The sequence below is a fragment of the Elephas maximus genome, chromosome 26 (assembly GCF_024166365.1).
Source record: "Elephas maximus indicus isolate mEleMax1 chromosome 26, mEleMax1 primary haplotype, whole genome shotgun sequence".
Lineage (NCBI taxonomy): Eukaryota > Metazoa > Chordata > Mammalia > Proboscidea > Elephantidae > Elephas > Elephas maximus.
This window is the reverse complement of record NC_064844.1, coordinates 38562745-38577880: the sequence shown is the minus strand read 5'-3', so window position 1 is coordinate 38577880 and position 15136 is coordinate 38562745. Positions and strand designations below refer to the sequence as shown.

Here is a 15136-nt window from a genome sequence, read left to right as displayed (position 1 = left end):
AAGAGTTTTCAGCCTATATAAATCTTCATGCAGGAGGAGGCAATGCCTCTAGGTATTAGGGATTTTGTTTATATCTCTAAAACGGAGGCAGTGAGCTGGTAGGAGTTTCATGTACACACTCCAAATGATTTACTAATTTGGCCACCAAACCAAAAACCAAACCCGCTGCCACTGAGTTGATTCCGACTCATAGTGACCCTATAGGACAGACTAAAACTGCCCCATACGGTTTTCAAGGAGCACCTGATGGATTCAAACTGCTGACTTTTGGTTACCAGCTGTACCTCTTAACCACTATGCCACCAGGGTTTCCAATCCAGCCACAGTGTATCAAAAATACTTACACTCAAATTCTTTGAGTGAAATTCTGTATCAGCAGAATGAAAAACACTAAGGAACTAACCCTTCTGTGACTTTTTAGTCATTAAAATATCTTTTCAGAAGAATATATGATAACCAGAGGAAATGCTTACATTCTCGTTTTAAGAATAAAAGAATACAAATTTATATAGATAAATATAGCAACTAGGTTTTTTAAACATATAAAATTCCTATCTTCATCCCCTCAAAAAATTTTTCACCAAAAAAGAAGAAAATGACATTTGACAGAAAATATGAAATGGAAGATGAGACTATGAGAACAGGTCCATCCTCCTCTTATCAATGATTTCAAAATCCAAGAAAACTGTGAAAACTAAGTTTGTTCGTAACTCATCTGACAGTAATGCACGTACTGAAATGACATGAAGCTAATGAGAGTCTTTGTTTATCCCATTTGCTGTGAATATCTGTATATTTCACTGCCAGATACTGGTATGTTTGATTATAGGTTTATGCCCCAGACCTCACAAGGTATGTTACGTGAGATGTGATCTTCAATCCTTCTAAAATGTATAATTTTCTAAATTCTCAGATGTACCCTGGCCTCTAGAATTTCAGTTAAGGGACTGTGGACCTGTAATTTTTTAAATCTTTCTTTTTTATCAATATCTCCTAAAAAAAGGTTTCACATTTGTAATAGAAAACTTATAGGGTAGTGTTTATTAAAATAAAGGTGCCAGAGAGGAATAAACAGAACATAAAAATGGAGATTTACTGTTTTCTTGAACATAGTTCTTAGTTACCAAGTTACTTGATATAATTTAACTTACATTACTGAATTATTTTGAGGGGTCTTAAAAACATCCCACTGTATTAAAAACATTTCATAAGTTAATATATCATTACCACTTTTCCAGCTTTCCTGATGGTTTGATACTTAGAGGGATTAATAGTTTTAGTTGATTTCTTCGTTTTAACTTTATCCAAAACTGCATAAACAGCAAAACATAATCGAGCCATTCTTGGCAGGTCGCAAGTATTAATATCAAATTCCAGTGGTTCATTCCAAATGTGATCACTTTTCCCTGATATCTCTGCACTTACGACGGTTTTACACAGGAGCTCAGTACCGTGAAAAAGACCAGCCCTGACGTGAACCTATACCGGGGAGACAAAAGCAAATACAGAATTATGGATACTGTACCACTGAAACACCTCTGTTTTAAAAAATGTAGAAACATTTAATGGGAGGAAATGGACACCAACTCTTGGAAAGCCTATTTGTACACAGAACGACCATATTGAGTTAATCAGTATATTCATTTAAACTGCAGTTAGTTCAACCTGTTTTACACACACTAAAGTAGGCTACCCACAAAATCCCATACTGGTCCAAATGCCAAGGGCCTCAAAGATATAAGTAGGGTCTAAAGAAACCAAGATAATAAGTATAAAAGTATTATGATATTCTTATTCCCACTGATTTCATTTACTTGGGGCCTTGTCTTGTTCTTCTGGGTAATAGGTAAAGAAGGAATCAATGAGTAGACTCCAACATCTCTTTCTAATTCTAATTAATTTATGAATACACCATCAGAATTCAATAGGCATTTAAGGATATGAACGTTCTAAATTTGCTCCCACAGACGTAACGCCAAAATGCCCAAAGTCAATCCAAACTCACTCGATTTAATGGCAGTATAAGTGAAATTAGAAATGAACCATTCAGGCTTTTATCTACATTTTTAAACTGGCAGTTTTAGGATTTTGTAGCTATAGCTTTAAGCAATTTGTTTAACTACATTTCTCCAACCTAGTTTAAATGTTATTTCACTGTGTTCCCAGAAATTAGGCAAAAAGTCTGGGACTTTGATTTTTAGTTTGTAAAGGCTATGAGCTAATAAGAAAAATTACAAATAAGGATTTAGAAACACAGCAGAACTTTTAGGAAAATCTCTGTTATCTACCTGTTATGTTATACTCAAAGTATCGAAACTATGAGAAACTGAGAGTATTAGTATTTTTAATAGCCAAGATGGGCCACTAGACAGAACAGGAATAAGGGAAAGCATATTAACACACACTTTATTTCTCATTTTCCTAATAGCTTTATTTTGTAAATAAAATGCTAATTGACAATAAGAACCATGAAACAATTTTCTCTTAAGCAATTAACAAACTGTCCCATCATCAGTTTTTGTATCATCTCTAGAAGAAGTCTTTCAAGGTTGAAAAAAGATCAATTTCACAGCTTTAAACATATTACCAAAAATTCTGTATGACATTATTTATTTTGTCTTCTGGAACACTAATGTATGTAAAATTTCATTACCACATCTATACTCAGCATTCCATACAATGAAATTTCCATTCATTTAAACTAGACCCACATAAACTACCAATTCACTGCAAAACACTGAACTTAATTGTGAAGATAGAGGCAGTTCTGTAAAATTATAAAGAAAATGGCTTTTTCAGACAGGCCTGAATTGGAACCCTGGCTCTATCACTTTCATATATTATGACCTTGGCCAACATCATTTTATTAGATTTGTTTTTTTTTTAAACATGAGAATACCTGAACTTAACTAACAGATCTGTTGTGAGGATTAAATGAAAGACACATAAATCTTTTAGCACAGTAACTAAGCCACAGTAAGTACTTAACCAGCCACATTAAGTGGTCATAAAATTACATGGAAACAGTGTTCCTCAAAAAATAAAAACAGAACTACCTTATGACCCAGCAATTCCATTCTTGGGTATACACCCAAAGGACTTGAAAGCAGAGACTCAAACATAGAGACTTGTACACCAGTGTTCACTACAGCACTATTCACAACAGCCAAAAGGTGGAAACAACCTAAACATCCATCAACAGATGAATGGATAAACAAAATGTGGTACATACATATAATGGAATACTACTCAGCCAACAGAAGAAGTCTTGGTACATGCTACAATATGGATGGAGCTAGAAGACATTATGCTGAGTGAAATAAGTCAATCACAAAAGGACAAATATTGTATGACCTCGCTTACATAAAAAGACAAGAAGAGACAAATGTACAGAGAACAAAGTCTATTAGTGGTTACCACAGGCAGAAGAGAGAGGGAAAGGAGGTAGTTAATGGTGATGGAAATATCATGCTGATTCAGGGTAGGGTTGCACAGCCAATTATCGTAATTGCCCTCAATAGGTTATATACCTGTAAAAAGTTAAATCGGCAAACGTTGTTGTGTGATAGATACGTTTATAACAGACAAAAAAAAAAAAAAGGAAGAAAGAGTAGCTGCTGAGGCTGATCATGTACAACCAAACACCTCATGGGATTTGGTTCCTTGGTTTGGAGGTTTAGGGTCATGGTTTCATGGGACATCTCAGCCATTTGGTCTAATAACATGTTCAGCGCTTCTGTTCTACCTCCTAGTTTGATGCCTACTGCCTGGGGTCTGAAAAGCTTGCAAGTGGCCATCCAAGGCACAATAACTGGTCTCTATTTGCCTGGAACAACAGAGGAGGAAGGAGAGTCAAGAATAGGAGGAAGATATGAAATGTGTACCTAATTGCCTGCACGAACCACTGCGCCTCCTTTGCCATGAGACCAAAAGAAAGGGATTGTGCCCAGCTACCATTACTGAACATTTTGATGAAAGATTCCTGAACCTGATCACAAGGGGGAAAATGCAGAGCACAGTTTCAAATTCTTATGGACTCCAGACTTACCAGAGACATGAAGGTTGGATGAACCCCTGAAACTATTGCCCTGAGACAATCTTTAAACCTTAAACCAACAATGTCTCCTAAAGTCTTCTTAAAGCCAAATAATAACTTAGCTTAACTAGTAAAAAATATCTGCCTTCAGCATTTAAGAACTATCTACACGGGATCAAATTGACAATAGCAACTCAAAAGATTAGATGGGAACCGTAGCGGGCGGTGAATTTATGTTAATGGGGAAGGAACAACTCAGAAAAGGAGGGTGGGAATGGTTACACTCGAAGAATATAATCTATGTCATTAAATAGTACACGTAGCATCTGTTGAATTAGCGTTCGTTTTGCTGTTTATATTCTCAACAACAACAAAATAAACTGTATTTGAAAAAGAAGAGAAAAAAATTATATGGAAGGTAGGAAGAGGACAAAACCTCACCCTTTCTCACCCTGGATTCATAGGTTTTCTTTTCCTTCCTAATTTACATTAGGAACACTGAGTATCAGTTTAACAAAACAAAACAAAAAAAAAACAGAAGTTTTAATTTATCAGAAGGCTAAGAAAGGTTCCACCACTGTTAAATACGAAACCAGATCTTAAAGGGAGTTCCAAAGGCAGAGAAGGAAAAGGAGGTGCCTACTGCCTGCACGAAGATACATCCCTGGCATTCCCTAAAAACCGAAAGCAGTCTGGTTTTGCTACAGGCACATAAGGACCGTGGGAATGAGCACCTCAACAGGTGCTTGGATTGGACAGGCCACAGGCAAAATTACTGCCTTTTTAAGACCACTAAGTTAGAATATAATGAAACAGCATGCTTGGGGCTAAGGTGGAGTATGAAACCGGAGGCAGGGGAGGCTGTAGCTATGATTCAGTAAGGAATAGTAAAGGCTTGAACTATGAGCGTTTCAGGGGAGACAAACAGGAAAGAATAGATAGTAAAGGATATTAATGAGGTAGGATTAATAGAATGTGATCAACTGACTAGGTATGGAAGGCAAGAGAGAGAGACAACTCTAAGACTCCTACTTTACTAAATATGAGAACTGCAGCCAAAGGGAGTTAAGAATGAGTTAGATCGTTGAATATGAGCTGGTTTTAGCAATGTCTACACAGCACGCAACAACTGAGATGTTTCAATAAATGGATGCAGCATTGGAGGTGCTCACTCGTCTATGTCAAGAAATTTGGAAGGCAGCTTCCTGGACAAACAACTGGAAGAGATTCATATTTGTGCCCATTCCAAAGAAAGGTGATCCAACAGAATGCAGGAATTATCGAACAATATCATTAATATCATACGCAAGTAAAATTTTGCTGAAGATAATTCAAAAATGGTTGCAGCAATACATTGACAGGGAACTGCCAGAAATTCAGGCTGGATTCAGAAGAGCATATGGAACAAGGGATATCATTGCTGATGTCAGATGAATCTTGGCTGAAAGCAGAGAATACCAGAAAGATGTTTAACTGTGTTTTATCCACTATGCAAAGGCATTCGACTGTGTGGATCATAACAAATTGTGGATAACACTGAAAAGAATGGGAAACCCAGAACACTTAATTGTGCTCATGAGGAATGTGTACATAGGCCAAGAGGCAGTCTTTTGAACCAAGAGGCAGTCGTTTGAACAGAACAAGGGGATACTGTGTGGTGTAAATTCAGGAAAGGTGTGTATCAGGTTTGTATCCTTTCACCATACTTACACAATCTATATGCTGAGCAAATAATCTGAGAAGTTGGACTACATGAAGCAGAATGAGGCATCAGAATTGGAGGGAGACCCACTAACAACCTGTGTTATGCAGATGCCACAACCTTGCTTGCTGAAAGTGAAGAGGACTTGAAACACTTACTGATGAAGATCAAAGACCACAGCCTTTAGTATGAATTACAACTCAACATAAAGAAAACAAAAATCCTCACAACAGGACCAATAAGTAACATCATATAAATGGAAAAAAGATTGAAGTTGTCAAGGATTTCATTTTACTAGGATCCATAATCAATACCCATGGAAGCAACAGTCAAGAAATCAAAGGATGTATCGCAGTTGGCAAATATGCTGCCGAAGACCTCTTTGAAGTGTTAAAAAGCAAGCATGTCACCTTGAGAACTAAAGTGCACCTGACCCAAGCCATGGAATCTTCAATTGCCTCATATGCATGTGAAAGCTGGACAATGAAGAAAGAAGACCGTAAGAATTAGTGCCTCTGAATTATGGTGTTGGCAAAGAATACTGAAATACCATGGACTGCGAGAAGAACGAACAAATCTGTCTCAGGAGAAGAACAACCAGAGTGCTCATTAACAGTGTGGATGATGAGACTTCATCTCATATATTTTGGACATGTTATCAAGAGGGATCAGTCCCTGGAGAAGGACATCATGCTTGGTAAAATAGAGGGTCAGCAAAAAAAGGGAAGACCCTCAACAAGATAGACTGACACAGTGGCTGCAACAAAGGGCTCAAGCATAACAATGATTGTAAGGGTTCCGCAAGACTGGGCAGTGTTTCATTCTGTTGTACATAGGGTTGCTGTGAGTCTGAACTGGCTTGACTGCACCTAACAGCTAACAACATGTACCATGTGAAAGTAAGAGTCTGGCTCTGGAGAGACTCCAGGGCTAAAGGCAAAGGATTTGGAATCATAAACACAGGTGGTGCAGTTTTTCAAGTTTCTTACAAAGAAAATATCAGCAATTGCTTTCCAAAACCCAAAGAATGTCAATTTAGAGGAAAACCACTAAGAGGTGTTGAGGCAGGACCCACATGCATTTAAGTCACTTAAATTCAACTATATAACCACATTTCCTTGGGGTGGGGGATGGAGAGAAAAAAGAGAGCAACACAGACAACAAGAGAGTTAGATGAGGCAAGAAGGGATACTTTAAATAGTATATGTCATTATGCCTGTTACTCCTCTCTGTGCACATATGACCACAAACAATAACATCAGTCCAGCTTAAAGTAGCTGATGGAAGTTGACATTGAAAACTAACTTAATCTCTTTATCTTGGATCATGAAACTATTCACTTATTTCCTGCCAAACAAAATAGGGGAAATGCATGCTTTACACTTTGAGACAAAATGCCTTATTAGGTCTTTATTTAATTGAACAGGGTTGTGCAATAAATTCCCATGTGTTAACAACTTGTGGTCTATAATGCAGTCATCTATTTTCTTCCAGGAAATGGTATTACATTTTTTCTGTGTTCAGCAAGTTTAAAAGAAGAAAAAAAAAAAAAGGCTGAGTGAGACTAAGTGCAGCTCTGAGCAAGGCTGAGAGAGGATGATAAGCTTGCACTGAAATACTATGTGAGCCTTGCTTTTGGCTTAAATTTCACTTGCTGAATTTCTGATCTAAAATACAGCAATTTCTTCTATATACTATATACTGGAAAAATTGTCAATCTTTCCAGCAAACCTCTAACTATTATAAGACTACTGTAGTTAGGACAAAAATTCCAAATAGTCTTACAGTCAGTCAGTTGCCATATTCTATATTTCATCTGGAAACCCTGGTGGCACAGTGGTTAAGTGCTATAGCTGCTAACCAAAGAGTCGGCAGTTCGAATCTGCCAGGTGCTCCTTAGAAACTCTATGGGGCAGTCCTATTCTGTCCTATAGGGTCACTATGAGTAGAAATCAACTCGACGGCACTGGGTTTGGGTTTTTTTTTGGGGGGGGCGTTATATTTCATCTCCTATGTGACATTACTGAGTTTACCAGTGAGTTATTCAAATAATGGAATAGATGGCAAATTCAAACCTTAGCAAGTACTTACTTTTACAGTTTCTTCTGTGTTAAGTTTATTTCCCTTAACCAAGACAATCTGGAAAGGGTGCTTATTTTCCCAAACATGCTGTAAAAGAATAAAAGTATCTTATTGAAAGAAATGAGTATTCTATACTAGCAATGAAATTGTTTTATCAGTTCTCATGTCCACTGGCAAAATGATGAAAACTGCTCTGAACAAATGAAAAATCACAGGTATTAAGCATCATATCCACTGGTACTTAGTTTTCACAACAAAAAGTAAGCAGCATTCCACTACTGCTAAGAGACGTCACTAAAATAATAAAGAGTAGAAATGAATAGTACTAAAAGCTTCGGATAAATTAAGAGTTGATTGTTTAATATAGGGATAATATCTTAATTGTCAAGGAATGGTTAAACATACAACTCGCTAAGATTAAAGAACTACTTTAAAATGTTAAAAGAACTGTTCCAATGAACACAGACTTAGAATTTGTTTTCACAAATATTTACATTATATTATATTCTGGAAAACATGGTGGCTTTGATATATTTAGAGTCTAGAAGGATTCAATAATACGAAGAAAGGCACATTACACAAAACCACTGCCACGGTTAAGCTGACAGAAGTGAAATACACTGGTAAATCAACTAATTCTGCACATCTCATTTTTCTACTAGTCCACCGCAAATTGTTCATTAAGTTCTATGTTTAAAGACTAATCTCAAAAATCTCTAATTTGATGGCATTTTCCTTTATCTCCAAAAGAACACCAAAAACATACATGGTATATTTATATGTAGCTTGAGTAACTAAAAAGAACAGTAGCTAGAAAGATAATTTTTAAGTAAGTAGTGATGGATTTTTGGCAAGTATGCATTATTCTTAACAAAAGGAGAAGTGAGGAAAGAAAACATGTGTGAGGCTTAAGCACATTATCAACAAAATCACATGCCTTTGGGGTCATCAAAGGTTCACCCGTGAAACTTACAGAAATAATTCGCGTTTTCTTTGGTGGTAAAGGAAGAGGAAGGTCGGATGAACTTCGATTTATGGCAGCATCTATGGCAACCATTTCCTGTTCATACATCTTCTTGATCTTACAGCACTCCACAAGTGTAAAATGGGGCAGGGTCCTGTTCATTACACAGTTCCGGATATACTACAGTGGCAAGAAAGAAAGGTGCTACTCATACTTTCAGAGACGAATTGTCAATCAAACATTTGAATCAACATAAGAATAAAATTAGACTGAATTCAACAATATACCAAACTCACTGTGAACTTTATCTTAAGAAACACCTCAATATCAAGAATATGAGAACCTAAAATTACAGCACATAAAATAAAAACCCATTGTCGTTGAGTCAATTCCTACTCATAGTGACCCTACAGGACAGAGCAGGACTGCCCCACAGGGTTTCCAGGGCTGTAATCTTTACGGAAGCTGGCTGCCACATCTTTCTCCCATGGTGCAGCTGGTGGGTTTCAATCACCAAACTTTTGGTTACCAGCCAAGTGCTTAATCACTGTGCTACCAGGGCTCCTTACAGCACATAAAATAGCCACCATTAATTGAAAACCAGAATGCCTAAAAACTGAGCTAGCTTTTATAGGTATAACATTTCTTGTATGTTATAGTTACTCTTCATAACAACTCTATAAGAGAAATTAACCTGACCCATTGCTGTCAATCCCAACTCACAGCAACCCTGTAGGACAGAGGAGAACTGCCACATTGGGTTTCTGAGGAGTGGCTGGTGGATTCGAACTGTTGATCTTATGGTTAGCAGCCTGAGCTCTTAACCACTATGCCACCAGGGCACCACAATAAGAGAGATTATCCCCCATTTAATAAAGAACTGAGGCTCAGAAGGATTAAGTTACACATCTAGTATCTTTAGGACCACAATTAAAATCCACTTTTGTCAGATGCCAAATCCATATTTTGGCCACCGAGCTAGGGGAGGGCAAATATGTGCTATATGGGTGGCCATCACCTAACGTCCTGAGGTGGCAAACTCGATGCTTTACAACTGAACACTGAGGTGGTTCTGATACCTTCACAGTACAGGGCTCTGGGTGACCATTATCAATTGTCTCCCCAGCAAAAACCTACTGACCATTCCAGTTTTATGCTCTGTTTTAATTTCCACTAAACCAGTATTACTCTCTAAAGGCATACAAAAAAAGAGTAATAATTATTGACATTACCAAAGACTCCTAACAAATTGAATGGGAATCCAATATGTTCCTCAGAAAAATAAATTCCCCATATAGATATGAAATATGATTCAATACATTATATTCAACTGAGAATTTCAGGATGGTCAGGCCTAACACTTGCAAAATTCTTATCATATATGGAAGTAACAAAAAAGGGAGGAAAGAGGATTATATACATAAATATTGCCAACTACAATCAAAAAGGTTTCTAGTTCACAATGAAAATTTATAGTATTACTTTACCGAGCTATCACAAATAAACTGTTGTACAATTCAAAGGCTGATCAATTAATCAGAAATTTTTATGATTTAAAAAATTTTAAGTTAAAATTTAAAATTATGATAACACTAACTGAAACAATAAAAACAGCAGAATGTATCATATATAGACAACATATATACACATATACATACATAATCATTATGCCAAAAATATATACAACTGCAAAGAAAAGTGACAAAAATATGTCAAAATGTTAGCAACAGTTATATCTGTGGTAGCTAGGATAATGGATATTATTTAATTCTGTATAGTTTTCTGTAGGTTCCAAACGTTCTACTACGGACATTTTTATGACTAGAAATTTTAAAAAGTTTAAATACACACGCACACAAACACACACTTACCTCTCTAGTAAACTGACAGTTAATACACATACCTGGAACTGAATCAGCGGATGATCACCAAATACATATTCTACTCTCCCACTGACTTGCAACACATAGTCACAGGGGCTAACTTCATCTTCTTTCCCATGAATAGTCAAACGTTTTTGGATTGCCAATTCATTTATTTTTATAGGATTCATATTAGGAGATACTTGAAAGCTAAACACATCCTTAAAGAGAGAGTATAAAAAAGAAGCAATTAAATTTTATATTTGTGCCCCAAAATAACTTTCTCTTGTAATACTTATTTATTCTTTACATTTGTATATATTTAAATCCTTTACATTTTATATTACAGCAAATTTTTCTATTTTCTAAATATAACGTGTTCATATAAAATTTGTTAACGTTTCTGATAATTTGCAAGTCATCTTAGACTACTGTAGAGTGCCATGGCTTCCACAAATAAGATTAAAATTTAACTAACGTTTACTAATGTTTAACCATTAGGTAGTACATCACATGTATTTCCCAGTGAACAACTTTCTAAAAAGTTACAAAAAATACCTGTAGCTGTTCAAGTTAGGCTGTATTAAGAAAGGAAGTACATGTTGATTACTGTAAGAAAAGAGCTATACTTTTCACTGATAAAACCAGAAATTGACAATTCTGTTCAATTTCAACATGCAAAGAAAAACAGAGAAATTTTAAATCAATGAAAAACGAAGATATAGTTGAGATGGAAAGTTCATCAGAAAATCCAATGATACAAAGTTTAAAGATTATCTAATACCTGAATCCTCTCATTATTTAGCAAAGTTTACAACTTCCTACCATGTGACCATACACCAAAGATATGAGAAGCTCATCACTGCCCAAGGCAGCCAACTGCTACTCTGGACAACTGTGACTGTTAAAAAATTCTCCATACTGACCATAAATCCACTTTGCAATATTTTCCACTAAATTAAGTCATCTCTCTTTTCCATGAGGCATCTCAAAATCAAGCTTTTTAAACCTAAATTTACTAGGTATTCCAAATCCATTCTTTCAAGTATTTTTTATCCTGTATTTTCTATATAAATTGGTATAGCTAAGATTCTATGAATCATTCGAGAAGTCACATAAGTCCCTTCTTCCTCCCCTACCCTCACTCCTAACAAGATACAAATGATCTTATATCCTAATGATTTGCCAGTCTATCTCCTTCTCTCCAGTAACACTCTCCTGGTTCAGAAATTCTCTGTATCTCTTCTAAACAGTAACAAGAGCCTCTTATCTGGTATCATTGCCTCTTGTACTATTCACCTCAAAACTAACTTCACCCAGTTTAGGAAGTGTTATGGATTGAACTGTGTCCCCAAAAAGATATTTTAAAAGCCTAATCCCTATTCTGTTGAATGTGTCTTTATTTGGATATACGCTCTTTCTTTGAAGATGTAATCAGTTAAGTTAAGGAGGTCATACCAAAGGGGGGAAAAACAACAACAACAACAAAACAAAGAGTGAAAAGATAAGCCAGATTATTGGGAGAATACGTTTGCAGCAGTTATTAATGACAAAGGATTAGTATCGCCAAAACATCAAGAACTTCTACAAACCAATACAACATAACCCAATTTAAAAATGGACAATAAATACAAATGCTTCAGAAATACATGAAAAAATATTAAACCTCATCAGTTACAAGGAAGGTGCCATCAACAATACAATGGATAAACTGCAGTACATTTATGTAATGGAATCCTATACAGTACTGAGGACTTTATAATTTTCCCCAAAGGCTTCTCTTAATCTCTTGATAGTCAAATCAATCTCTTCTGAAACAACTGGTGTGTCATCATCATCCTTATTCATTTTCTACACTTGAACTGCTAACGGGACTAAATACGTCAGAAATCAGCTTGACAGTTTATCCTGTATTTCCAGCAGTTCTCCAATATTCCTTTCAATGACTTCATGAAATATTACATGTTTTATAAGATTTCTAATTTTACATGACAATTTGTATTGTATTTGCTCAATGCTTACAAATAGCTATAGACTAGAGACTGTTCAACAAAGACAATGAGCAAATGGATGGGGAGAGATACTTCTGTTTAGCAGGGAGGGATACAGTCCATTAGTGACTGTATCTGTATCCTGACAACTGTGGTAATTCAGGTAATGATGACACAGGTGAGTAAATACTTATCTTGGAGAGTTTTACTCTGTGCTTCACTCTATCTCACATTTCTGTCTTTGCTTCTAATATATTCTCTGGTTGTCCAAAAAATGTACTCGCCACCTCCTTCTACCCCATCCCCACAGGAGACTATTCAAATTGCATGCTCCACACTTTATTGATCAAATTATTTCACATCCCTTATGCTGGCTGAAGTAAAAAATGTTTTTTTAAAAAAAGTTTTTAAAAAGTGCTTAGGTTTGTTAGCATCCTTTACAAACTCTGATTCTTGGAGTTAAAAAAATACATCTGTGATCTTACCAGTAGATCATATGCTTGGATTGTTCTTTTATAAAATTGAGACATGATTTTTTTAGGTCTATCTACGATTATAGTTAACTTGCTTAAGAGTCATGTCCTAAGGTTGGCTGGTATTGACTATGTGGTCTTCTAACATTTCCAATCTTTTTCACAGAAACTCCCTTTTTATCAATCCCAGAAAAAAAAAAATTTTTTTTAATCCTAACAGGGCAACTTGGTAAGGAACCCTGGTGGTGCAGGGGTTAAGCGCATGGCTGCTAACTTAAAGGTCAGCAGTACGAGCCCAAAGGTCAGAGGTTGGAACCCAAAAGCCAGCGGTTCAAACCCACAAGCCACTCTTCGGGAGAAAGATGTGGCCCTCTGTAAAGAATTACAGTCTTGGAAGCCCTATGGGGCAACTCTACTCTGTCCTATAGGATCACTATGAGTCGGAATCAGCCAGACAGCAATGGGTTTGGTCTTTTGGTTGGGCACTGTCTTAGTTATCTAGTGCTGCTGTAACAGAAATATCACAAGTGGATGACTTTAACAGAAGTTTATTCTCTCACAGTCCAGTAGCTAGAAGTCCAAATTCAGGGAGTCAGCTCTAGTAGAAGGCTTTCTCTGTTGGTTCTGGAGAAAGGTCCTTGTCATCAATCTTCCCCTGGACTAGGACCTTCTCTGCCCCGGAAACCCTGTTCAAAGGACATGCTTTGGTCCCAGTGCTGCTTTCTTGGTGGTATAAAGTTCCCCTGTCTCTCCGCTCGCTTTTCTCTTTTATATCTCAAAAGAGATTGGCTCAAGACACAATCCAGTCTTGTACATTGAGTCCTGCCTCGTTAACATATCTGCCGCCTATTCCACCTCATTAACATCATAGGGGTAGGATTTACAACATAAGAAACTCACATCAGATGACAGAATGGCGGACACTCACACAGTACTGGGAATCATGGCCCAATAAAATTGATACACATATTTCTGAGGGACACAATTCAATCCGCGACAGGCACCTTGCTGTATTTCACCTCATTTTTTAGTTTAGTGTTTGCTCATGCTGTTCCCCCATAGACTACTCTTGCTCTTCAGCAGCTGAAGATGACATGATCAAATCAGAATTTTATAGACACAAGAGAGAAGAGAGGATGAATGTATGTTAGAGAAGTTGTAGTAGTATAGTTGTTGTTGTTAGCTGCCATCCAGTCGGCCCCTGACTCACGGCAACTCCACACGCAACAGACTGGAATGCTGCTGAGTTCTATACATTCCCTGTGATTAGCTGTAGATTGGACCATTGCGATCCATAGAGTGTTCACTGTCTGATTTTCAGAAGATCGCCAGCTCTATCTTCCTAGTCCGTCTTAGTCAAGAAGCTCCACTGAAACCTGTTCAGCATCATAGCAACATGCAAGTACCCACTGAAAGATGGGGGTGGTGGCTGCACATGAGGTATATTGGCTAGTAACCAGACCCAGGTCTTCTGCATAGAAGGCCAGAATTCTACCACTGAATCAACACTGCCACACAGAATAGGTCACCAGCTGTTCTTTACTTTGAGATTCTGTCATTCTTTTTTTGGTGGTAAAATACGTTTTAATTTATGATATACTGCTAGTAATAAATTATGGTTTTGGCTTCAAAAATAAATACCCTTACTTGCCTAAATAAAAAGTTGCAAACCCTATGTGACTTCTCAAAATTCTTTAATAATGTAATAATTTTACTGGCCTTTGCAATCCAAAAGTCTAGAAACTATTGGTTTAATACTATCTGAGTATCTGGCATGTAGAAAGAAGAGGAGATTGGACAGATACTTGTCAAAAAAAGAAAACTCTAACTAGATGAGCAGAAGTCATAGAAGGGAAGTTTAAATTTTAAAACGTTTTAATTCAAATTTTAAATGGGTCTGCCCATCATGAAAACATGCTGCTTCAGGAGACAAAGCATTTGCCCTAGCGCTGGATGTATTGGGCCAGAGACACAGTGTTATTATTATAGAGTTATTATAGTATATAAAGAGTCTGGCTAGATGATC

The 15136-nt window shown here is 36.7% G+C and overlaps 1 protein-coding gene across 5 annotated transcripts in view; it reads right to left on the bottom strand.

The window, feature by feature from the left end:
* Positions 1-15136, bottom strand: part of PIK3CB (phosphatidylinositol-4,5-bisphosphate 3-kinase catalytic subunit beta) — a 209748-nt gene that overhangs the window by 84950 nt on the left and 109662 nt on the right. For all 5 annotated transcript variants that reach the window (XM_049870195.1, XM_049870194.1, XM_049870196.1 and 2 more), the window contains 4 exons: positions 10688-10867; positions 8794-8964; positions 7830-7907; positions 1228-1479 (listed from right to left, as the gene is read on the bottom strand). In XM_049870195.1, coding sequence (XP_049726152.1) covers positions 1228-1479; positions 7830-7907; positions 8794-8964; positions 10688-10867 — 681 coding nt within the window. The remainder of the gene's footprint in view (positions 1-1227; positions 1480-7829; positions 7908-8793; positions 8965-10687; positions 10868-15136) is intronic.